Below are 20,472 nucleotides of genomic sequence, written 5' to 3'. Positions count from 1 at the left end.
ATCAAAATCTGATTCAAATCAAAGTCTAAATCAAAAGCCTGACTGCTTATCCTGAAACCTGGAACTTAGGAGCAGTATAGCAATCATCGGTCATGGGAATAAAACTGGGTCAGTTCAACAGTCAGCAGTGTCCTTCCTAAAGAGCAATTGTAGTAATTAAGGAGAAAAAACATCATGGAAGCATCTGACTGAACTTAGCTGGGTGAAGGTTAGGACTGAAATTACTGAGGTCTTGTGCAATGTTTTTAATGAACAATTTCTACCTGAACAGGTAACATTTTATAACCCTGACATTTTTTGCTGTCTCAGTGGGCATTCACTGAACACATTGTTCCTGCCACTCTATTGATCTGGGTAGCTAAACCAAAAGGTGAGACCTCACAGGAGATCACAGTACGCACACTTTCCTTTCAAACAAATAAGAGTGATTTTTAAAAAAATCCTTACTTTGTAGGAGGTGAAAGTCCTGTGGCCTCTCCGTGGTGAGGGCTGCTATCACCGACACCATGGCATCGTAATTATCTGTCTTCTTGTAAGCCAGCAGAGCTGAGTAGAACTGGCTGTAGCTGCTTTTGTCCAAAGCCCTCTGCACATCACTGAGATAAGCAGTCCTGAGGGCCTGGTGATGCTCTCTCCTGGAGTCTGGAGCCTTTTCAGCCTCTTTCCTTGGAGCTGCACTGGCATTCTGTCCTGAGAGACACAGAATGTGTGAGCAGGGCTTGAGGAACAGAGACAAACAGGTCACTCCATCACATCCACTTCTCACTTCATTGGAAGAGAATTCCTGAACTACTTCCAAGTGGTGAAGTGAACCCCACCTGCCCAGCCACACACCTCCCTGTGGCATGGCCAGACCTGCTCCTGGAAATGGCAATGGAGCAAAATTATTCTGGGCATCATTTTTAGCATCTTCTAGAGTTCCTTGACCATTTTAAATAGATAAATGTGTCAGAAGGTCACTAGGGAATGAGGAAAAGGGGCATGGAGGTCAGCAGTAAATGAGGTTTTGTGGTCCACTGAAGGATTAAAAGCATCTTAAACAGATGGGTTAACCAACTCTGCTGGCCTGGAATGGGCAATTTTAAAGTACAGATTTCTGACCCTTTAACAATAAGAGCAGACAAGAGGTGGGGAGGTGTGTTTCCTGACAGGAAAACAATGTCCAAAAATACTATCTAACCTGAAATGACACTCAAGAAAGCACAAGAGCAATGTAGGAGGTCTGCAAAAGGTAGGAGCTTTTGGAACATGCTGCTAAATGCCAAGTGAACTTTATTTACCATATAATTCTCTGATTCCTGGTATGTCTTAGAGAAAAAGGTTCTGGTTAGCAAATCACAGGCATGCAAATATAGATTAAGGATATGACGAGAAACCAATTTAAATTAACCCGCCGTATCTTTCAGTATCTGGATCTTTAGAAGTCCTTTACTGGATGATATAGATAATTAGGTTTCAAGACACAGGCTTCATTCAATTTGCTGGAAAGGAAAAAACCTGGGTGTGAATTTTATAATCAGTATTTATTGCATATCCTAGAGCTTTCTTATATCTCCACAGAAGCATTCTCTTCTTAAGGAGTGAGGCACAGATATAACACATCCATTTACTCCTATTATTTTCTCAATTACTCCTAGTGGAAATAAGTTTCTGTGACACTGGTTTCTGTGAAACCAGTCTAATGGGTTCAGGACAAGACAGTTACTGAAGATTCTGCTTTATTCAAATATTCTCAAAATACAAAAGAAAATGGGAAAACAAATCAAAAGAAACAATATGACTTCACACATGAAAAGCATTTAAAGCCTTACAGGAAACTGCCTTGTTTTTTTTAAAGGAAGGATTAACATTTGACTCTTCTTTGTCCTCTAAAGAAAGACTTCTAAGCTGCCCAAAGATCCTACTCATTTCCTTGTGAGAAACACAAAAAATTCCCAGCTGTTCTCTGGAAAACCCAGAATTAAATAATAAATGAGCCCATGAGTTTGAAGAGAAATACTGGACAGAGTGAAATTAGAAGGACGAACACAGAGATTACATATACTACTCCCTGTTTCTGCAGAAAAAACAGGCTGCCCTTAGAGGGAGCATAAGCACGACATCAAGAACAAAATGAAACAGTTTCTTCATACCTGAATTCACAATGACACAATCTTAACTCGCACTCCTTACCTGACTCCCTTTCATGGACCCTGGACAAACAGGAAGCTCAGCAGACCAGTGCTCAACTCCCACTTTTCCCAGCTCAGTTTCTACTAGAAAACTCTGGCTTTGGCTGGTTTCTTTCACATACACCTTGATTTATTGAGTTTTGTGCTTTGTTTTGCACAATTCTTGCTGAAAATTCTGAATTACCATCCCTCCCACCTCCAGAGAGTGAGCCACTGTGCTGGGTGAGCATAAAGAACATTTGTTTGCTCAGGAGAAATTCCAGTCAGTGATGAAATAAAACAGAATAGACTGGGTTTTTATTAAACGTGGAGGGTACCTGCACTATTCAGTCCTGTTGCCAAGTGGGATCCTCCTTGGTTCAGGTGGAGCCCAGGGTTCAGCTGAGCACACGAGGCCTTGGAGATTGTACTTCTCTGCTGGCTCTGTTTTTCTTCTGTTAAATGAAACCAGTCCATGAACAGTGAATGTAGGGAAGAATGAACATGGAATGATGCATTTCAAAGTGCATCAAAGTGCCATCCTGTGCTGAAAACATCTGAGCAACCCAGAAAAGCTGTGGCTGCCCCATCCCTGGAAGTCTCCAAGGCCAGGTTGGACAGGGCTTGGAGCAACCTGGGATAGTGGAAGGTGTCCCTGCCCATGGCAGGGGGTTGGAACTGGATGAGTTTTAAGGTCCCTTTCAACCCAAACCAGTTAGGGATTCCACAAAGATTTATTTCTCTCATGATGAGCTAACACCCCACTTTTTCAGAACTTTACTGCTGCAGGATTTCATCGATTTCAGAAGTTCTGTAAGGACACAATCACCCTCTATTCACAATTCTGGTGGCACTATATGGGCAGCAAAGAAGACACACACAAGGTTGTTTCATTCCCCAGACAAAATATTTTAAGCAGAACAGTAAAATCCTCTTTTGAAACAAAATTACATAATTATTAATTCTGCAGTAACCAATGCTCAGGCATCTGCACAGCTCAAGGGAAGGAGAAAAGATAATGGAAAGCAGAGACTTAGCTCAGTATCAATTAAATTGAACTTCCTTGCATTTCTACATATCAGACACATCCTGCTCCATGACTGGGTGAACAGGGACATTTGTCATTCAAATGATGCAACTGAACCAAGCTCCTCACCCATTCTCTTGGCCAGGATCTCCCTCTCCTCCCGTGGGAGGCTGTGCTCTGGTTTGTAGCCACAGCCCACTCCAGTCAGATTGCAGCACGCTTCATCGAACTGCTTTTTATGCTGGGGTCGAACAAACTGGTAAAAATCTTGCATCAGAGAGAGGGAAAATGAGGGAGAAAAAGAAAGAAGGAAAGAAAAAAATCAATCCACAACAGGAAATACATGCTACTGAAACCCACAACAGTGGAACTTTAAGGTTAGATAAAAAGGTGCAACTACATAAATTAAAATCTAAAGGTTTTTATCTAATATTTATATAATAAGCACATTTACAAGTTACACATTACACAACGGTCAGCTATCATGTAAACATTGAGCAATATTATTACCAGTGGGTAAAAACTTTTTTTCACTGTAAATATGAAGTTACTCACTTCTCAGTGAAACAGCCCCTGAGGTGCCTCATAAACCATAAGATCCAAGTAACTGCTTGGCAGATACTTTAAATAACTGTTAAGTTTAAATTCTGTTAACTTTATGTCTCATATTACTTACCAAAAAATGCTGACCAACCAGAACCCTAAAAATCAAATCAACTTTAGGTTTCAGGTGCCTGACGGTTTTCAAAACTAGACCTAGACCTTGATTTGGTGATTAAATTTTTCTTACTTATGTAGATTATAACCTTAGAATTTCCCTGAAACAATTTACAAGATGTATAACTATGCATTTATTATTTCAGTTGATGAAAATGTCACAGAAAAATCTGTCCATTTGTTCACAAGCTAAGAGGGCAATGAAAAATTACACAGAAAATACTGTTAAACTAGAAGAAATCCTGGTGGGAATTCAGTTCCTGTCAGTACTGCTGTTAAAAGGCAATAAAAAAACCAGCTAATGCAGTAACTATCCGTGTTTGGCCAGATTCTTTGTATTATACTGACAATTACTTAAACAGAAAATTTCTCTGTATATTCTATGTATTTACTGCTTTTGCACTGAACCCTTATGAAGGCATCTCTCCAACTCATACAACTATGTTCTTTATTTCCTAAATTACCAGGAAGAAGTCACTCTACTTTTAGACAAGGCTTAAAATAACACAAACTTCCATGGAATATGATTTTCTTCATGATAATTAGACTTACAAGATTCTTCTGTGTTATCTGGGGATATAAAGTGGTGAATCATGCTAATTGAGCTGTACTTCACATATAAAACACTTCTGAGGTACTCAAGCCTGTTTAAAAGACCAAAGTCACTTCTACAAATATACCCGGGATATATACCAACACTCTGAATGTACCTCGCAGCAGGACGTGCTTCTTTTCATCCTCCACAAAGAGAGAGCTCATTTGGGACAGCATGGCATGGAAGTCATCTGTCTTCTTGTACTGCTGCAGAGCCTTGGAGAAGAGCTCATAGTTCTGCTGGCTCAGGGTGTCCTTCACTGTGGCGATGTAAAACGTGGCCCGTGCCTTCTTGGGCTCTGCTGGCTCTGCTCTCTGCTCCTGTTGCAAGGCAGGAAAGGCTCTTCAGTAAACAGCAACACTTGAGGAGTTACTTTCAAATGGAAGCAACGTGTTTACAATTCCAACAGCACACAGGACAGTGAATGGAATCACAGAAATCACTGAGGTTGGAAAAGTCTTCCAAGGTCATCCAGTCCAATGGCCCACCCAGCAGCACCACTGTGCTCACCATGAAACCAAGAATGTTTCCACCTAACAGGCTGTAGTTATGGCTGTTATCTCCGTAATCCATGTATTATTCACCTTCCCCACTGATAAAACAGACAGCTTCAGGAAAAATTCCTAGAGAAGGCAGCCAAGTATCATTGCATAATTCTATTCTTAGGAGAAGGGTTAATTAAATGACATTTATTCCAAAGCTGGAGGTTGAGCTGACTCATCGTGACATCAGATAGCAACAAACTACAAACAACCTTCTGCATGAACCTGTTCTCTTCCTTCTCTCTTCTTCCAGATATTATCAGCTTCGGGATCAGTTTCGTTTGCCAGGTGCTTGGCGGATTGACAGACAGGGAACATCCAGTTAGGACAGCACCTTGGACAACTACTGGCACTCACATCACCCCGGGAATTCTCCTGAATTTATTGTGACAATGAGCTGCATAACGAGTTAACTGGTGGCACTAGTTATCTGGAGACAGGGCAAAACAATAATGCACAGCTGCAGAGCTAACACACAACTATCACCCACCTCAGGGGGGTAGGATGTGATTCCTTTACTCCAAACTGCTCAGTTCAACCACTTGAGGCTCTACAGAGCAGCTGGATTTCTTGATCATTGTAGGTCCCTGCCAACTGAACTATTCCATTTTAATCAAAAAGAATGAAAACACCCACCACCCTGGTCAAATTGTTCACAAAATAATTAGTGTCAGAAAACAATTCTTTTCATCTACCATCCCTACCTGGACCTGTGCTTGATATGGTCTGGTTTGTCTGGATTTGGGAAAGAGCATGACAAAGATTTCAGATGTGCACTGATGAATATTTATAATTTGGAGAAAAAACACACTTGCTCTGGCACTAGTCATCTGTCTGCCTGGAAATTTTCAATTCAAATTAAAGCAATATACAAATCAAAGGGATGGCATAGACACAGGGAAACACATACTGTATTGCTGACTAGCTTTATTTTCTTCCTTCCTCCTTTCTGCTCGTCTGCTAATCTCTTCTCATACTGAAGGGAAAGTGTGGACAGACGATGTGCCTGTGAAGATGAAAAGAAAGTAAGGTACAAAAATGCTTCTCGGAGTTACTGCCCATTTAATTTAGGTATTTTCACCAGTAAAACTTGGTAACCTAGTTTATGACACCATTCAAGAAAGTACAACAAGTCAGCCTTAATTATTCTAACAGAGCCTGTGCACATACCTGTTTCTAGAGGGTAGAAATTTACTGGACAACTCACAGAGACCAAACCAGAAGAAATTAAAGACAAAGTTGGTCTTGAGCATGCAAATCCTGACTAAGCAAAGCTGGACTCACAGCAGACTGTTGCAGGGCAGTCTGAGAGTGTACATAGACCTGTGTCTAACTTGTGGTTCACACTCCCCTTCACTTTCCTGCCTGGAACTCCTTGTATGTAAGGGAATGAGGAATTTGAATACAAGCAGCAAATCAAATATTTGTGATACATGAGTAAGTCAGAAAAATAATCAAAACCATCTTCTTAATCCTGAGAAATGTAAAGGCAACACCTTCAAAAGCATGATTCAGCAGAAACAAGGCTTCTAGACAAGTTTTCATGAGGCGTAATTCACAAGGAAATCTGATTATGGGGGAACTGTTATTATGTAAATGGATTGAGAAATCACTACTTGTATTATGAATTTTTGAAGTGACAGAGCAAATTTTTTCAGAATGAGAGCAGCTAAACTTTCATTATTTAGGGAACAAGAGTACAGTGTAAATTTGATAAAAGGAAAAATGATAACACAGAAACTATGCTGGATGGTGAAGACAGGAAATGACACCAACCCCATCCTCAGTCCAAATCCAGTGCTCAGTGCTGGACTCGGAGTGAAAGCTGCCTGAGAGCCACTGCCTGTCTCAGGAGTACACTCACCAGACTGCTAGGGCCAGGTCACCAATTTGGGAGCAGCACAGGGTGACCTCAAGCCTCAAGACAGGCAGCAAAGCCAAATACGCAAATAGGAAGTGACCTGAGCGACTGCCAAACCATTGGGGCTATCATCTTATTTGACTCCAGGAAATGCCAAGCTCTGCCAAAAGCATTGCAGCTGTCTTAGAAATACACTGCAGCTGAGTTACCAAGTCTCTGGAAACGTGCCAGGCTTTCCAAAGAATAGGGTTTGGTGTCTATGTCACGGCCACCCAATGGGTGACAGAGACCATTTTCCACTTGGCTACACACAAGTTAAATATTTGCTGCCCTTTGTACATTCCCTCTGTTTTGTACGTGTCTCCATTCATGTCCTTCAGCCTACTCAGATATTCCCCAGTTACTCCTACATTTACACATTTTATCTCAGGCATTCTTCCCCTAAGGAAAGTACTTCAGAATGCTGCAATAGGCATTGCTGAAATCCATGAATGGGTCTGCAAGCCAGGAGTAAAATACTCCAGCCAGGTAAGGGAGCCACTCCTCTAACTACTGGAAACAGGGATTACACAGCCCAATCACTGATGTATCAAAAATACCAATCCAAGCAGAAAGAAAACTAACAGCACAGAAGCAGCTTTGTTGATCCTAATGTGATAGCAGATTTTTGATTCAGATAAAATATTCCACGAGTCAGCAACATTCTTTCTCGGGGGCAAATCAAAAGTTTTCATCTGAAAATGCAATTTCTAATCCATAAACCCTCTCCCACCCTTTTCTGAATTCAATATCTGGTCTCATACCAAAGGCTGACGCAGACTCCACCCAGGACAAATCATGTATTTACAAACCTCTTCTCTGAGAGCTCCTTGCTCCTCAGAGAGTGTGGCTAACTTCCAGGAATCCTCCTGGTCAGCAGTCTTGGAGCACAGAACAAGCACATACCATTGATCATCTACTTGAAAGTGGCAAGGAAACCCTTTGATTAATTTAGTTATGAGAGCTTGCAGTTACTGGTGCTGATTACAGTGAGCTTTTCTTGAAAGAGGGTTGAGCTGGTTCCCTTGATACCAAAACCATTCTGCTTCAGAGCCTGTAATTTTTACTTATAAGGATGTATTTTGTCATTACCTTTTCCTCTCCTGGCAAATCAGTTTCCTCCTCTGCATCTTCACTGCTCTTCTCACTGCGCTCCAAGGCATCCAAGAGCCCAACACATTTTCTTCGGGGTGAAACAAACTCTTGCTCATATTCCACACATAGGCTGGGTGCTCCATCTCCATTTACTGCCATCACAGCAGAATACAGCAGACAAATTAACATTCCACATTCTCTCCTGCATTTTCTTTAATTTAGTGATAGCTCCTAGTCTTGTGATGCAATCCATAAATATGTGTGGGTGAATTAAATAATCTTCCACCTCTAGCAAAAGTGCATTATATAATTTCATAAGAAGACTGCTTTTATACATCACTTCCAAAATTGCTCAAGCATTTGGTACCACAACCTGGCAGATTGCTCTCAAACGTTTTCTTAAGTGATGGTGATATTTAACCCCAAAATGGCTTAGGATCAGTGGGAAAAAGTCTTACTGCAGCAGCTGTCTGCATCCAATTATTTTAGATTAATGGAGTTTCCCACCAAAATTGAGTTCCAGAGTTTTTAAGAGATTTTGATACAAAACATAATTTATTATTTTTAAACAGAACAAGTTTTTTTTTTTGAGCCTACAATTCTTAGAGTATTAATACCTATAAGGTCCCAAATTACATATTCTCACTAATCACAATCCAGGTTTCAAATATAAGAATTTGAATCTTTCAAATATAAGAATTTTGATCTGTAAGTAGGGTTAAATTAGTATCAGCCTGATACTTCTGTAAGGCATTTCAAAATGTATTTCCACTATTCTGTGAAATTACTCCAAGTCAGTTACTAAGGAAAGTCACTGCTTTGAGAAGAATGGGAGTATATAATGATCACTGTGACTAGAGGGAAGTTTGATGTTACAGATGACACAATGCAACTGAAAATCTCTATTAAACAGAAAATGTAGCTTCTTCCCTTCACCTCTAGTCACACATTCCAGCTCATCCTTTGAGATGGATCTACCAGTCAAGTGTATGGAAGGTAAATAAACTGGTTCAGCAAAGCTCAGCAGCTCACTCTGACACTGCACAAAAGACAGACTCAAAGGAAGGAGCAAAAAGTGCACAGCTGGAAACTGAGAGGAGGAAAAAAGTGGTGGCCAAAGCAACCCCTCTTAACAACAACCAGCAATCACACTAGCTGCTACCAATAGGTAAGGCTTTATAAAGCTCTATAAAAGCTTTATATGGCTTTATAAAGCCTTACCTATAAGCAGTAACTGGCTTAAATATAATGTGAACTCACCCTCGCTCATAACTGATTAGGAACCACAGCTCTAAACAAACTTCACTGTTCTGTTCCAAACCAGCAAGCAGTCTACAGTGCTGAAAGAGTATCTGACATGAGAAATGCTCTATTCTTTGGCATTAGCTACCCACAAAATTTTAAATATTGTTTTGTTCCATGTCCTTTTTGTTTTCTTAGACAGATTACCGAGTAAGAATCATATATAGAACAGGATGGAAAGAGGACATATGGATGACACTGCTAGGCAGAAAGAGATATCCAGTTCTTATTTTTCAAACTATCTGTGATACTCCACAAAAAAATTCTCCTGTTCTGTGGGACGCTTTTGCCAGCCCCATCTGCCTCTTTTTCTCTGCAATTGCAACTGTTTACCCCCTTTTTCTAATGCTTAACTATGTCCCTTCTGACAAGACTTTTACATCGGTCTTTGGGCTCTCCTTGCTTTCTCTCCTATTTCAGTTTCTAGCCTCTTGATCCTCCTTTTCGTGGTTCAGCTTAAAACAAAAAGGTGCATCTGTGAGCATCCAAACATTACCTTTCCTTTTCCTCTTCAAACTTGGAACATGGTCATCCAGGTTTTTAGCTTTTTGCAGGGAAAGGTTCTGCTCAGGTGAAGTAGATGGTGCTGCACTGCTTTCACTTAGGGAACCAGTATGTCCAGGAGGGCACTGAGGCAGGGGTGGGGGCATCTGCAAGCAGTTTACAAAGTGTTACAATAAGCAAAGGCCACTTTTCCACTCCATCTGTGACCAAAAATCTCAGCAACAATCCAGAGACTTTTCCTCAAATAACCTTTGGCAGCAAGACTGCTACACATTCTGGGTTTATGGGCTTTTGAATAAAGGATCAAACAGCTCGCAAGTGACACAGCTGAAGTACAGTAAGCAGACTTAACTCTAAGTGACCTTGTACCAGAAAAAGGATTGTGACCTGCTAAAGAACAAACACTTCCTAATGTATCCCTGCAGCAACAGGTCCTTCTGACAAAGTACATTGGGTTGTGGTTTTGATTTACCATGAAACTCTCACTCTTGATCGAAAAAGATCATCAAGTCCTGAAGCATCATCCATCTGTAACTAATTAGCCTGAACAACTTGTATTTGGCTAGAGCATCTTCTAGGAAGTTGTCCAAGTCTGTATATGAAATTTTAAATGCTTATTTTAATCTTAACCTCCCTTTTGGGAGCAAAGAATTTCCCATTCTGGCTGCCAGCCCATTTCTTGCTATGACTTTCTCCAGTGAATTAGGAAGCCTTTTTACAATACTATTTTTTAAATCAAGGAACTATAACAGACAACATCAACTTCCTAATGCTAATAGAGAAGCTGTTTTAGTATAAATGACCCAGTGATGAACTGCAATAGCAACTGATGGTTTGTATTACTCTTTATTACTAGTCAGCTTCAATTTAAATTTTGGGGCATGATCCTTCCACACACACAACCTCTCCCTAAGATAGAAAACTTCTGGATGCCAATATCTTTTCCAGGATTTGCACACCAGCCAATAAATATATGTTTATTTAGGAGGAACTGGAAGAGGAAGTTATTTTTGTGATCTAACCTAACCAGTTGCCCAGCATAAAAACAATATCCTGTACCAGATCACTCTTGGAGAAAGATGAGGAATATCTCCTTTCCAGTATATCTTCCAGTGTTTAGAAGTGACAAGTGACTCTGTGTTGGGTAGGTTTGTGAGGAGCAGAGAGCTGGACTCAGGTCCGTATACATACCTTCCAATTTGAGACATCTGTGATTCTCTCACATCTCTCACCTATCTTAGCATTCCCAGTTTCCAATACTACTCAGGAAAGTTATTTGTTTTGTGGGGTTATTTTAAAGACACTCACAATTTCCTGAGCAACACGGAAGAAGAGGGAGACACTTCTGACGGCGTGCCCGAAGTTGTCATAAACGTTCACATAGGGACGGACCCACGAAGGCAGTTTGCTTCTGACATCACAAGTTGTGAACCTGGGCAGGATGGGGAAACCTGAGAATTATTTGCCAGGTTGGGCTGAATTAATTAAACAAACCCTAGATCCAAAAGGACAAGGGAGGAGCAGCAACAGAAATAAAGATGTAACAGTGCAGTAAATGTAATGGGGTGATGCCTTCACTCAGGAGGAAAAGGGCTTTGCTGATTCCATGTACTATCAATTAAACTCCTGTTGCCTACAATATACAAATTATACTAATTAGCATTACAGAAATGGATATTCATGTAGTATAATGTTAATATAGGATATGGCTATAAATAGTATTGTTTCAGTAATATAATCTGTCCTTGTTTCCATTCTTCTTCTCTCAAAACACTGCAGTGCTGCTGACTGCCATCTCAAAGTAAAGATGGAGAAAATGCAAGACCCTAAGTTGTTGTTGCATAATTTCCTGTGGTATTACAAACATGAATTCCAAAAATTGGTCTATTTTCCATTAAAACCATTAACCTCCTTCTGCAGCTCCAAGACTACGTAGCTGGGGAGCAGAAGATAACAATCTAGTTACTTCCTTGAAGTAGTGCAATATTTATATAACCTGTCATACAAATTAATGCTGTTATTATGAACTGTAGCCTTTTCCAAACAGCAACAGCATCACATTTATATTCAAAATACCAACACCTCTGTTGTGATATAAAGCTGTGGATCTTGTTGAAGCCCAGAAGTGCTCAAGGCCAGGTTGGACAGGCCTTGGGGCAACTTGGTGTGCTGGAAAGTTTATCCGCCCTTGGCAGGGGGTTGGAACAAGATAAGCTTTAAGTTTCCTTCCAACCCAAACTATTCTGGGATTCAGCGAGGCAAGGCTTACCTGTGGTCACACAGGAAGATGGCTCCATAGTCCTGCCGGTGCCTGATGACCCGGCCAATGGCCTGGTTGACAGCCCGGGACGCCTGCTGACTGTACCACTCACGCCCAGACAGATACTGCAAGAGGTAGGAGGAAGAATTAACATTATTTACCAGGTGAAATTTGTTCTCTGTGCTGTACAGTCACTACTTTTTTCCTAAAGAAATAAAAAGTATAGAACAGATGTCGGATAGTATCAAGCAGATGTACTGACAAATCTCAAAGCGCTGAGGAAAACCAAACACAGGTGGACTCAAAAGTCACCTGATTTACAGAGCACAGAAAACTCAAGCAGTGATGTCCAGATGGAGAAGCTATTTAATATATGATGCACTCAGAGCCTTGGCAGTACAACAGACTCCCCATATTCTTGAGGACCTGTAGAACAGACTAAATTGTAACATCATTCATTCTTGTGCCTGAAGCAATAGAAGACCAAACCCAAATACCCCAACACACATCACCACACTTTTCAAAACAACAATTCTCAAACCAGGCAGCACAGGTTTTCTACCAGCCCATGCCCTCTGGATTAAATATATCCCTCAGAATGAGAGATGGATAACACACATACAAAGATTCTGACTTAAACTTTAATTACATCCTTTTTTTGAGGCCTGTATTTAAGACTGTGCCAGAATTTGAAACCTCCAACATTATTTAAAAAAGGTGGCTGTATTTGTGACAAATTCCAAGGCTGTTTACATTTTTTATATTCATGGTCCCACGAGTCTGAGAGGATAACAAAGCCCAAAACCCACTGAGACAAGAGGGAGAAGCAATGACATGAACATGCAAACAGCCAAGAGTCAGAAGCTGCCCAGTCTTACCTGTGCACCTGCACCACTTTTCTTCATCTCATCCAGGAATTGCATCTTTAAAATGACTCTGGGCTCCATACGAGGAGGAAATGGAAGTCCAGTAATGATGACTCCTCGTCCATTTACGTCTGCAAAGTCCAGGCCCTCACTGGCCTGCAAGGACAGAGTTTTTCATCATCAACAGGGTTTGAAGTGACATTTCAGAGCAATTCAGCAGTTGGCCCTTTTTCTCCATTCAATTAATTCCCTGGCAAAGTGTAGTATATCAATAGTTTCGATGAATAGTTTCAACTAGATTTCTTTTTCTTTTATTGCCAAGAGTTCAAACTTGGCTTTTTCCTCTGCCAAAGCACAGCTCAGCCAACCCTGTTAATGGCTGGCCTGTTCCTAGATAAGAACAGCTGTACTGAGAACATGTCAACACTTAAGTCTAAACCTTCCACAACCTGAGCTGTTGACAAGATATAACATTGCAAACCTCCTCTGACAGTAAAAATTATCAGAATCATTTCAAAGCAATAACAGAAAGCCAGCAGATTCACCAGACTATAGTGCCATATCCAGCAGCTGTGCTGTTGACATCCCATCAAATATTTCTCATTCATGTCCCCTGTACAAGCTCACTGTGCTGGCAAATCACTTTGTGAAATGAATAAAGTTGAACAGACTGAAAAAAAATTAGGAGGAAAAAAAAGCCATTCTGTTTTTCAGGTGAATCAGTTCTCCAGATCTCAGCAACGAGACTTAAAAGAGCTACTCAAGCTCTGCTGAGGGCTGTTAAAATCTTCTTCACTCTAACAGCTCCTTTGGAGACTGGAACCAAAGTTTCAAAAGTTGGATCTTCTCCTGCTACACAGTAAACAGCAGTAAAAAGGTTCTAAGAGTAATTTCACAAATATTTCCACTGATAAACACAAGTCAATTTACCAGCAGTGGAAGATGCAAAGGAAAGGTCATCAAATGTGTCCAGAGAACATGAAGTTAACAAAGCAAGTGTTTTAAAGCTGAGCACTATGTTTGGTTTGCACCAGTGTTGTTTTAACTTGTTTCATTACAGTTCTCCAGAACAGCTGTTCTCATCTCATGGGTTATGTTTTCAGTGAGTAGTCAACATGAAATGCAAGTATGATGCTCATCCACTTCAGAGAAATCAAAATGTGTATCTTTAATAAAAACAGGAGTGAATCATACAAAAATGTGACCTAATTTTGAAAAAGTTTCAGAGCACTTGTTTTTTTCCCCCACATATAATTACAGTCAAATAACAGAAATGCATTGAAATCCAAAATGAAGGGTTTTTTATCAATTCTATCATCTGATCTCAGATGAAACAAAGTCTCAGTTACATTACCTTGCCCCGACACACTGCCAAAAATGCAGCTCCATTGGACTTAGGACAGGTGACTTTGTCATAGTAGGCATCAATAACCTAAAATATAAGCAAGTTTAAGAAGAAGAATGGTATTATCCTGTACTAATTAAATTTGATCTAAACTGTGCTTAATTTGGCTTAATATAATTGTCTTTACTTTTAACTAACTGCAAATGTGAGAAGTCGTTTTCTCAGCAAAATCCTTGTATCACTGTGAAAGCCAGAACACATCTGGGTAAGCAAAAAAAATTCAGATACTTCTGATGAGAGGACAGACCATCCTGTGTCACTGCAGATTGTTAAGTAAAATAGACAAAACAGGAAATCAATTCTCAGATATCAATTATTCTAAGAAGCAAACAGAATGGCCATAAATAAACAGGATGACACTGCACCATTCTTTAACATCCAAAGCAGGATGAGCAGAGAGGAAAAGTCCTGCAGAACATTCACAAACACTGACTACTGAATTGACAGTTCTCCACCAGCTCAATTACTCAGCACTTGTGTATGTTAGCTGCTGTTACATAACCAGATTTAAATGAAGACTGAACTCTGCATGGCCAGACAAGAGAGGAAAGGAAGGATGCACAGGAAAATTACACTTCAAAGAAGCACTCAGTTATACTTTCCCCCTAGGCCAAAAACTGGGGTGTTTCACACTTAAATGCACCTTAGAGAAGGTCATTAAACATAGAAACAGTTTCTGAAAATAAAAGAGGTATGTAATGTAAATAATCAACCTCTGAAAAGCTTCCTTTGTTCCTGGGTTCCACAAACATTGGCTTCACTTCTTCTATTCTTTTGGCAAAATCATGCTCCTGTTAGAAAGAGAAGGAGCAGGTCAGAAACACCAAGTGAGCTCACACCACAACAGCACAAATGCTCAGAAATGGTCACTAACTTCGCCAGCACAGCCTGTTCCTCTCTTCCCAAATAGAGGAAGAGATGGAAGCAGAAACATGCAATCCCCTAGGAGTACTAACAGTGATTCCTTGCAGTTGGTGCACCTCAGACATCAGGCAGATGGGAGAGTTCCAGCACTCACCTCCAGTCCCATTCTGCAGCATAAAACCTCTGCCTTTTCAAGGAGCATTTAAACCAAAACTGTTCCAGCAAATCTTACCAGGGACATTCAATTCACGAGCACAGAACTACCAGAAGTTACAGTTGCAATGGGTACAAATTAAAAAGAAAGGAGAGATGCCCATATTGGGATTTTTCCCCCAAGTGGTGAAACACAGAGACCAATTCTAATTCAGAGGTTAAATAAAGAAAATCTGATGATCTAAATAAAATGTGACATCAGATGGAATAATATATTAAGATTCTTTTGGGTTTGGATGGATTCTTTTGCTTTCTACAGCACTGCACAGTATATTGTGATCAAAATAAAAGAAGGCTTACCTGAGATTTTACTATCCAGACTTTATCATTTACTTATTAACAAAGAATTTTTCATAGAATGCCAGAATGTTTGAGGTTGGAAGGGACTTTAATAATCATTCTCATTCCAACCCCCTGCCATGAGAAGCAACATCTTCCACTAGAAGGTTTTTAATTAACATGGTTAAATGAAATAACTACAAACTGTCTGATGCATGTACCCAAACCACCTAAAAAAGGCAGAGCAATGAACATACTCTCCAGTATTCCAGGCTCTTATCCATGACAGGATACGATGGGAAGAACACCAACAGCCCATGTGGCACAACTCGCACAAGGTTACCTGCAGTGAGATAAGACAAGTGTGTAGCTCGGGGCATTTTCATCCTGGGATGGAGAACACGGACTGCAGAGGAAAAACAACAGCACTACCTCCTTCTAAAATATTTTCTGCTTTCTTGACATGAATCATTTTATTAGAAGTCGTTTCATTTCTTAAAATAATTTAATAATCTTGTAAGCTTTAACACAGAACCAAACTAGCTTTCATTTCTCCTCCATGTCCGTCAAGCATTTCTAGATTTAACAGATTCTTTTCAACCGTGTTTGCAAGCTACACAAATGCTCTTCTTTTATTCTGTCCTCACGTGTTATGACTTTGTAATTTTATTATATTTATAAAACATTACCAAAACAATAAATGCTGACTTCAGGCAGGCTTAACAAAGTTTAAAATATCACCAAAAATTGCACTGATTTCCTGTGATCCTCAATTGCTCTGCTCCTCCTTGGCTGCATCATCTCTGGCTATTGATTTCCTAGTTTAGCCACTTCCTGATTGTGTTTAGGAACCATATTTTTGACCCAAACAGAAACTCCTGACAATAGAAATGAAGTCCAGTCTAAGAAATATGAAGCCAGGGACTCAATTTTGTGTGCTATTACCATAGCCAGCTGCCTTGAGCAAGCAGAAACAGAAAACCAGACAGCAGCGAGATACACACTGCAGTCCTGTAACTTTCTCTTACTGCATCTTTTTTAGCACTGCCCTTTCTACATTTCCAAAAAACCTGGGCCTGAACCCATTTCTGAAATCCACACACTTTACTTACCAATTGTTTTCCCCAGAGAAGATAAATAATCCTCTGAAAACCTACAAAGAAGAAAAATTAAGTAACACCATTGCATTTCCTTTTCTATGTTTTTCATCCATACTGACTTCCTTTGATACTCATCTAAAATAGCATTTCCAGACTCCCAGTTGCTCTCCTTCCTGTGCCAAGCACCAACCCCAAGAGCAAGAATTAATAATACCTTGATTACATTTTACTAATACCATGAAATATTCTTATTGATATCACTGAAGATGATCTAAGCTTCAATACTACAAAATGTACAGGTAAAAATGGGCTGCAATGTGAGTGACAAGACACATGTGAGAGTTCTGCCAGAAAAGTCTGCCAAGCCTGACTAACATTACAACAATTTTAAATAATAATTGATGAATTAGGTGTGGTGTTGCTGCAGGGTTTAGTTACTATGGTTATTGTTTAGTAAATCACTATCTTTGGCTGAAGAAGTCCTGCTCTCCAATAAGCCATCTTCCAGACCTGACTGAAAAATCCCCTGTTCTCTCATGCCTTTATGTTCCTTTCTTTTCAGTGCCCTGTAGTTTTATGTACTGTTTTCCCAGAAGATTTATATATGCAGGGAAAAACCCTAACATATATACCTTTATAAGACCTACAAATGCCAGTATCACCACAGAGATGTTGTCAAAACAAAGTGAGCACTGTGAATTCCTTTCCTTCAAAAAATCCCTATGTTCTAAACCCTTGGAGGGGTGGAATCCCCAACCCTCCTTCTTTAAAAGACAGCATCTTCAGGAGAATTGAAATGGCACATTAGAACTTCTGAAAACGAGAAATCAGGTCTGAGGGTTTTCCAGATTATGACTTCTCTGTAAAAATCCATTACAATTGCTGAGTCCCTTTCCAGTTCTATGGAATATTTGGCTTTGCTGGCAGCAGAAGCACTGCCAACTCTGAACAACAGATAGACAGAGGCAAAGTGATGGAAGGCCAGATGAGCAAGAAAAATGATGATGAAAAGCTTGACAAATATTTGGACATGTTTTCCTTAAGCAGGCAACCTAGAGGTCAAAGAGAGGCTGGGCATGTGTTTGGGGTTAGGTTGTGTTCCTTTTTTTTTTTCTTACTCTAAAGAATTCTTTTCCCCATAAGGAGAAGTGTGGGGAAATTCTTTTCCCCACAAGGAGACTAAGTGTCATACTTAAGACTATTTAACAAAACAAAGGAGTGGTCGAAGCTCAGAGGCGGGGCATGATTTGGGGCAGGTAAAGGACAGCTTCAGACAGCTTGGCACTCTGGTTTTCGGCGTTCAAGGAGAGAAGGAGCAGATGGGTTGGTGCTCCTGCTGGAGGACTTCACTGTCTCTGGAGGAGTCTAGTCCTGGAAGGTCCACCATCATCTGCTCACCCTGGAATTCTGAGCTCCTCTGCCGCCCCACCGTCGTGGTTCCATCAGCACTGCTCCTCTGCTACAGAGAGACCCTGCCCCTGCCTGCCGGGACATTCTGCCACTCCACAGCTACCAGTCCGGGACTTTTCCACTGTTCCCACCTTGGTGCTCTGAGGATCCTACAAAGGCACCGAGACCAGACTGCCCTGGGTTTTTGTGACGCAAAGTCCTCAAAGTTCTTGATACTGTTTTTGTTTTCAATGCTGTAGTTGGTTTGTTGTTGTTGTTGTTTGTTTGCTTTGTTATACATACTAGTAAAGAACTGCTGTTTCTATTTCCAAAATGTTTTGCCTAAAAGCTTTTAAGTGAAAAATTATAATTGAAAGAAAATAGGGGTGGTGATGGTTTACATTCTCCATTCCAAGGGAGGCTCCAGCTTTCCCTGACAGATACCTATCTTCCCAAACCAAGACAGCATGGTGACAAGCTTTAAATATAAATACAGTTACTGCAAAGGCCAGTCATGTTTCAATACACTTAAGCCTTCAGCAAAAAAAAAAATTTGGATAGGGTTCAGTGCAGCTCCTGGGGGATGGTTGTGGGGGCAGGTCCCAGCTGAGGCTGGTCAGGGCCATCAAGGACTATCAGTGCCTTGGTACCCGATCTCTTCCAGACCTCCAGTTCTAAATTTTCAGTAGGAGTGGTTAAAGGGTGTTGTTACTCAGCATTTATCCAAGAGAACCACTAAAGATCCCTTACTTAGCTAGCATACTCCTGTAAACAGAACCCAAAACACTGGAACCCAAAACTTCAAAGCAGGATTCCACGTGGAAGTTCATTACCTTCTTTCAAAGGTGGAAGTAAGCACAGTTCCATCAGGTCCCTTTGGAATGATCCCAACCCAGAGTTGGTGTTTATCAATTACATGAGGATTCTCCAGGCAAACAGGAAAAGGGCTGGAGAAAAAAAGAAGATCCCAGTCACACTCATATGATTCCCTACCAGTTCCAGAACCATAGAATCATAGAATGGTTTGGTTGGAAGGACCCTTAAAGCTCATCTCATCCCACCCTTCTGCCATGGGCAGGGACACCTTCCACTACCCCAGGGTGCTCCAAGCCCCATCCAGCTTGGCCTTGAGCACTTCCAGGGATGGGGCAGCCACAGCTTCTCTGTCCAAACAGAAAACTTTAAAATCCTGAGATAAAACCTAAATCCACAAGAGCACATTGTGCATTTTTCAGGAATGGCAGTGCTCCCACACCCAGGTACTCACATCTGCATTTCCATTGTAAATGATGAGAGAGGGGAGAGTGTCCCACTGGTGAGGATGATTGTCCTGACTCCCTGTTGAACGAGCTCGTGCATGCTGTACCCAGGGCTGAAACACCAATAGCTTAAAGTCTTCCCTGTATTAAATAAAGAGAAAACAATAAGCAGTCAGTCAAAGTGGAAAAACTAGACTATGATCAGCATATAGCCCATTGCACCTGAACCTCTGAGAGTAAACTAGAGAGCATCCAAAGTTAAAATTCTAGATGTATGGTATGTCCTGCTTTGGTTCTTCCAAGATTTAATGATTTTTAATTAAAACATCACTGCTCCCTCATAATCTAATAAGAAAGTATGTCCAACCTTACACTTCCTTGAAAAAAGAGCCCCTTCTCTATGAGGAATTTCCTATATATCTATATAGGCTATAAATCTTTCACCTAAACTTCCCACTTTCCCCACAGTCAACTCCCAAATGTTTCAATTTCTGGTCAAATGTTTTGTGGGATGTGGTTACATATATATATATATATATATATGTATGTATGTATGTATGTATATACGCACACATATGTATTTTAGTGTGTGACTCTGAAAATATGTAAGTTATCAACAGAAAGAATATTAAGAAAAATAAATAAATGGAATCAGTAATTTCTTTCATTGCTCAGCTCAACCTGCTGAAACTGCATCAGCTTCTCAGAGACACAGGCACAAAGGAATGAGCAATATCCATGTCAAGAACAAGAGCAGCTAAATAAAAAATCAGCTTCTGTTTCTGTTTCTGGTTCTGCTCTGCACGATTAGTTTCAATGATAAAAAGAAATACCTCTCACCCAAGTATCACGTGCATTTCTTTCAAATTTACACATGTCAATCAGCCTTCATTTCTGAAAGCAAAAGCTGACGTTTTCAGGAAATCCCCATTAATATTTGCCCAGTGAGTCATTTACTGCTTAGAATTACAAATGAACATTTACTCTTGGGTAAAGTTTTACCCT

The 20,472-nt window shown here is 40.4% G+C and overlaps 1 protein-coding gene across 1 annotated transcript in view; it reads right to left on the bottom strand.

The window, feature by feature from the left end:
* The window catches only part of RTEL1 (regulator of telomere elongation helicase 1), a 46,607-nt gene that overhangs the window by 9,766 nt on the left and 16,369 nt on the right, over positions 1–20,472 (bottom strand). The window contains exons 17-32 of the mRNA XM_066330786.1: positions 19,476–19,608; positions 19,042–19,155; positions 16,832–16,872; positions 15,977–16,062; positions 15,077–15,154; positions 14,313–14,390; positions 12,971–13,114; positions 12,102–12,217; positions 11,141–11,264; positions 9,825–9,978; positions 8,024–8,178; positions 5,936–6,037; positions 4,605–4,806; positions 3,307–3,444; positions 2,489–2,605; positions 448–690 (exon numbers count right to left, since the gene is read on the bottom strand). Of these exons, the coding sequence (XP_066186883.1) occupies positions 448–690; positions 2,489–2,605; positions 3,307–3,444; positions 4,605–4,806; positions 5,936–6,037; positions 8,024–8,178; positions 9,825–9,978; positions 11,141–11,264; positions 12,102–12,217; positions 12,971–13,114; positions 14,313–14,390; positions 15,077–15,154; positions 15,977–16,062; positions 16,832–16,872; positions 19,042–19,155; positions 19,476–19,608 (2,025 nt within the window). The remainder of the gene's footprint in view (positions 1–447; positions 691–2,488; positions 2,606–3,306; positions 3,445–4,604; positions 4,807–5,935; positions 6,038–8,023; positions 8,179–9,824; positions 9,979–11,140; positions 11,265–12,101; positions 12,218–12,970; positions 13,115–14,312; positions 14,391–15,076; positions 15,155–15,976; positions 16,063–16,831; positions 16,873–19,041; positions 19,156–19,475; positions 19,609–20,472) is intronic.

This window comes from Sylvia atricapilla, chromosome 16, assembly GCF_009819655.1.
Source record: "Sylvia atricapilla isolate bSylAtr1 chromosome 16, bSylAtr1.pri, whole genome shotgun sequence".
In the NCBI taxonomy this organism is placed as follows: domain Eukaryota; kingdom Metazoa; phylum Chordata; class Aves; order Passeriformes; family Sylviidae; genus Sylvia; species Sylvia atricapilla.
This window is presented reverse-complemented; position numbering and strand designations above follow the sequence as displayed.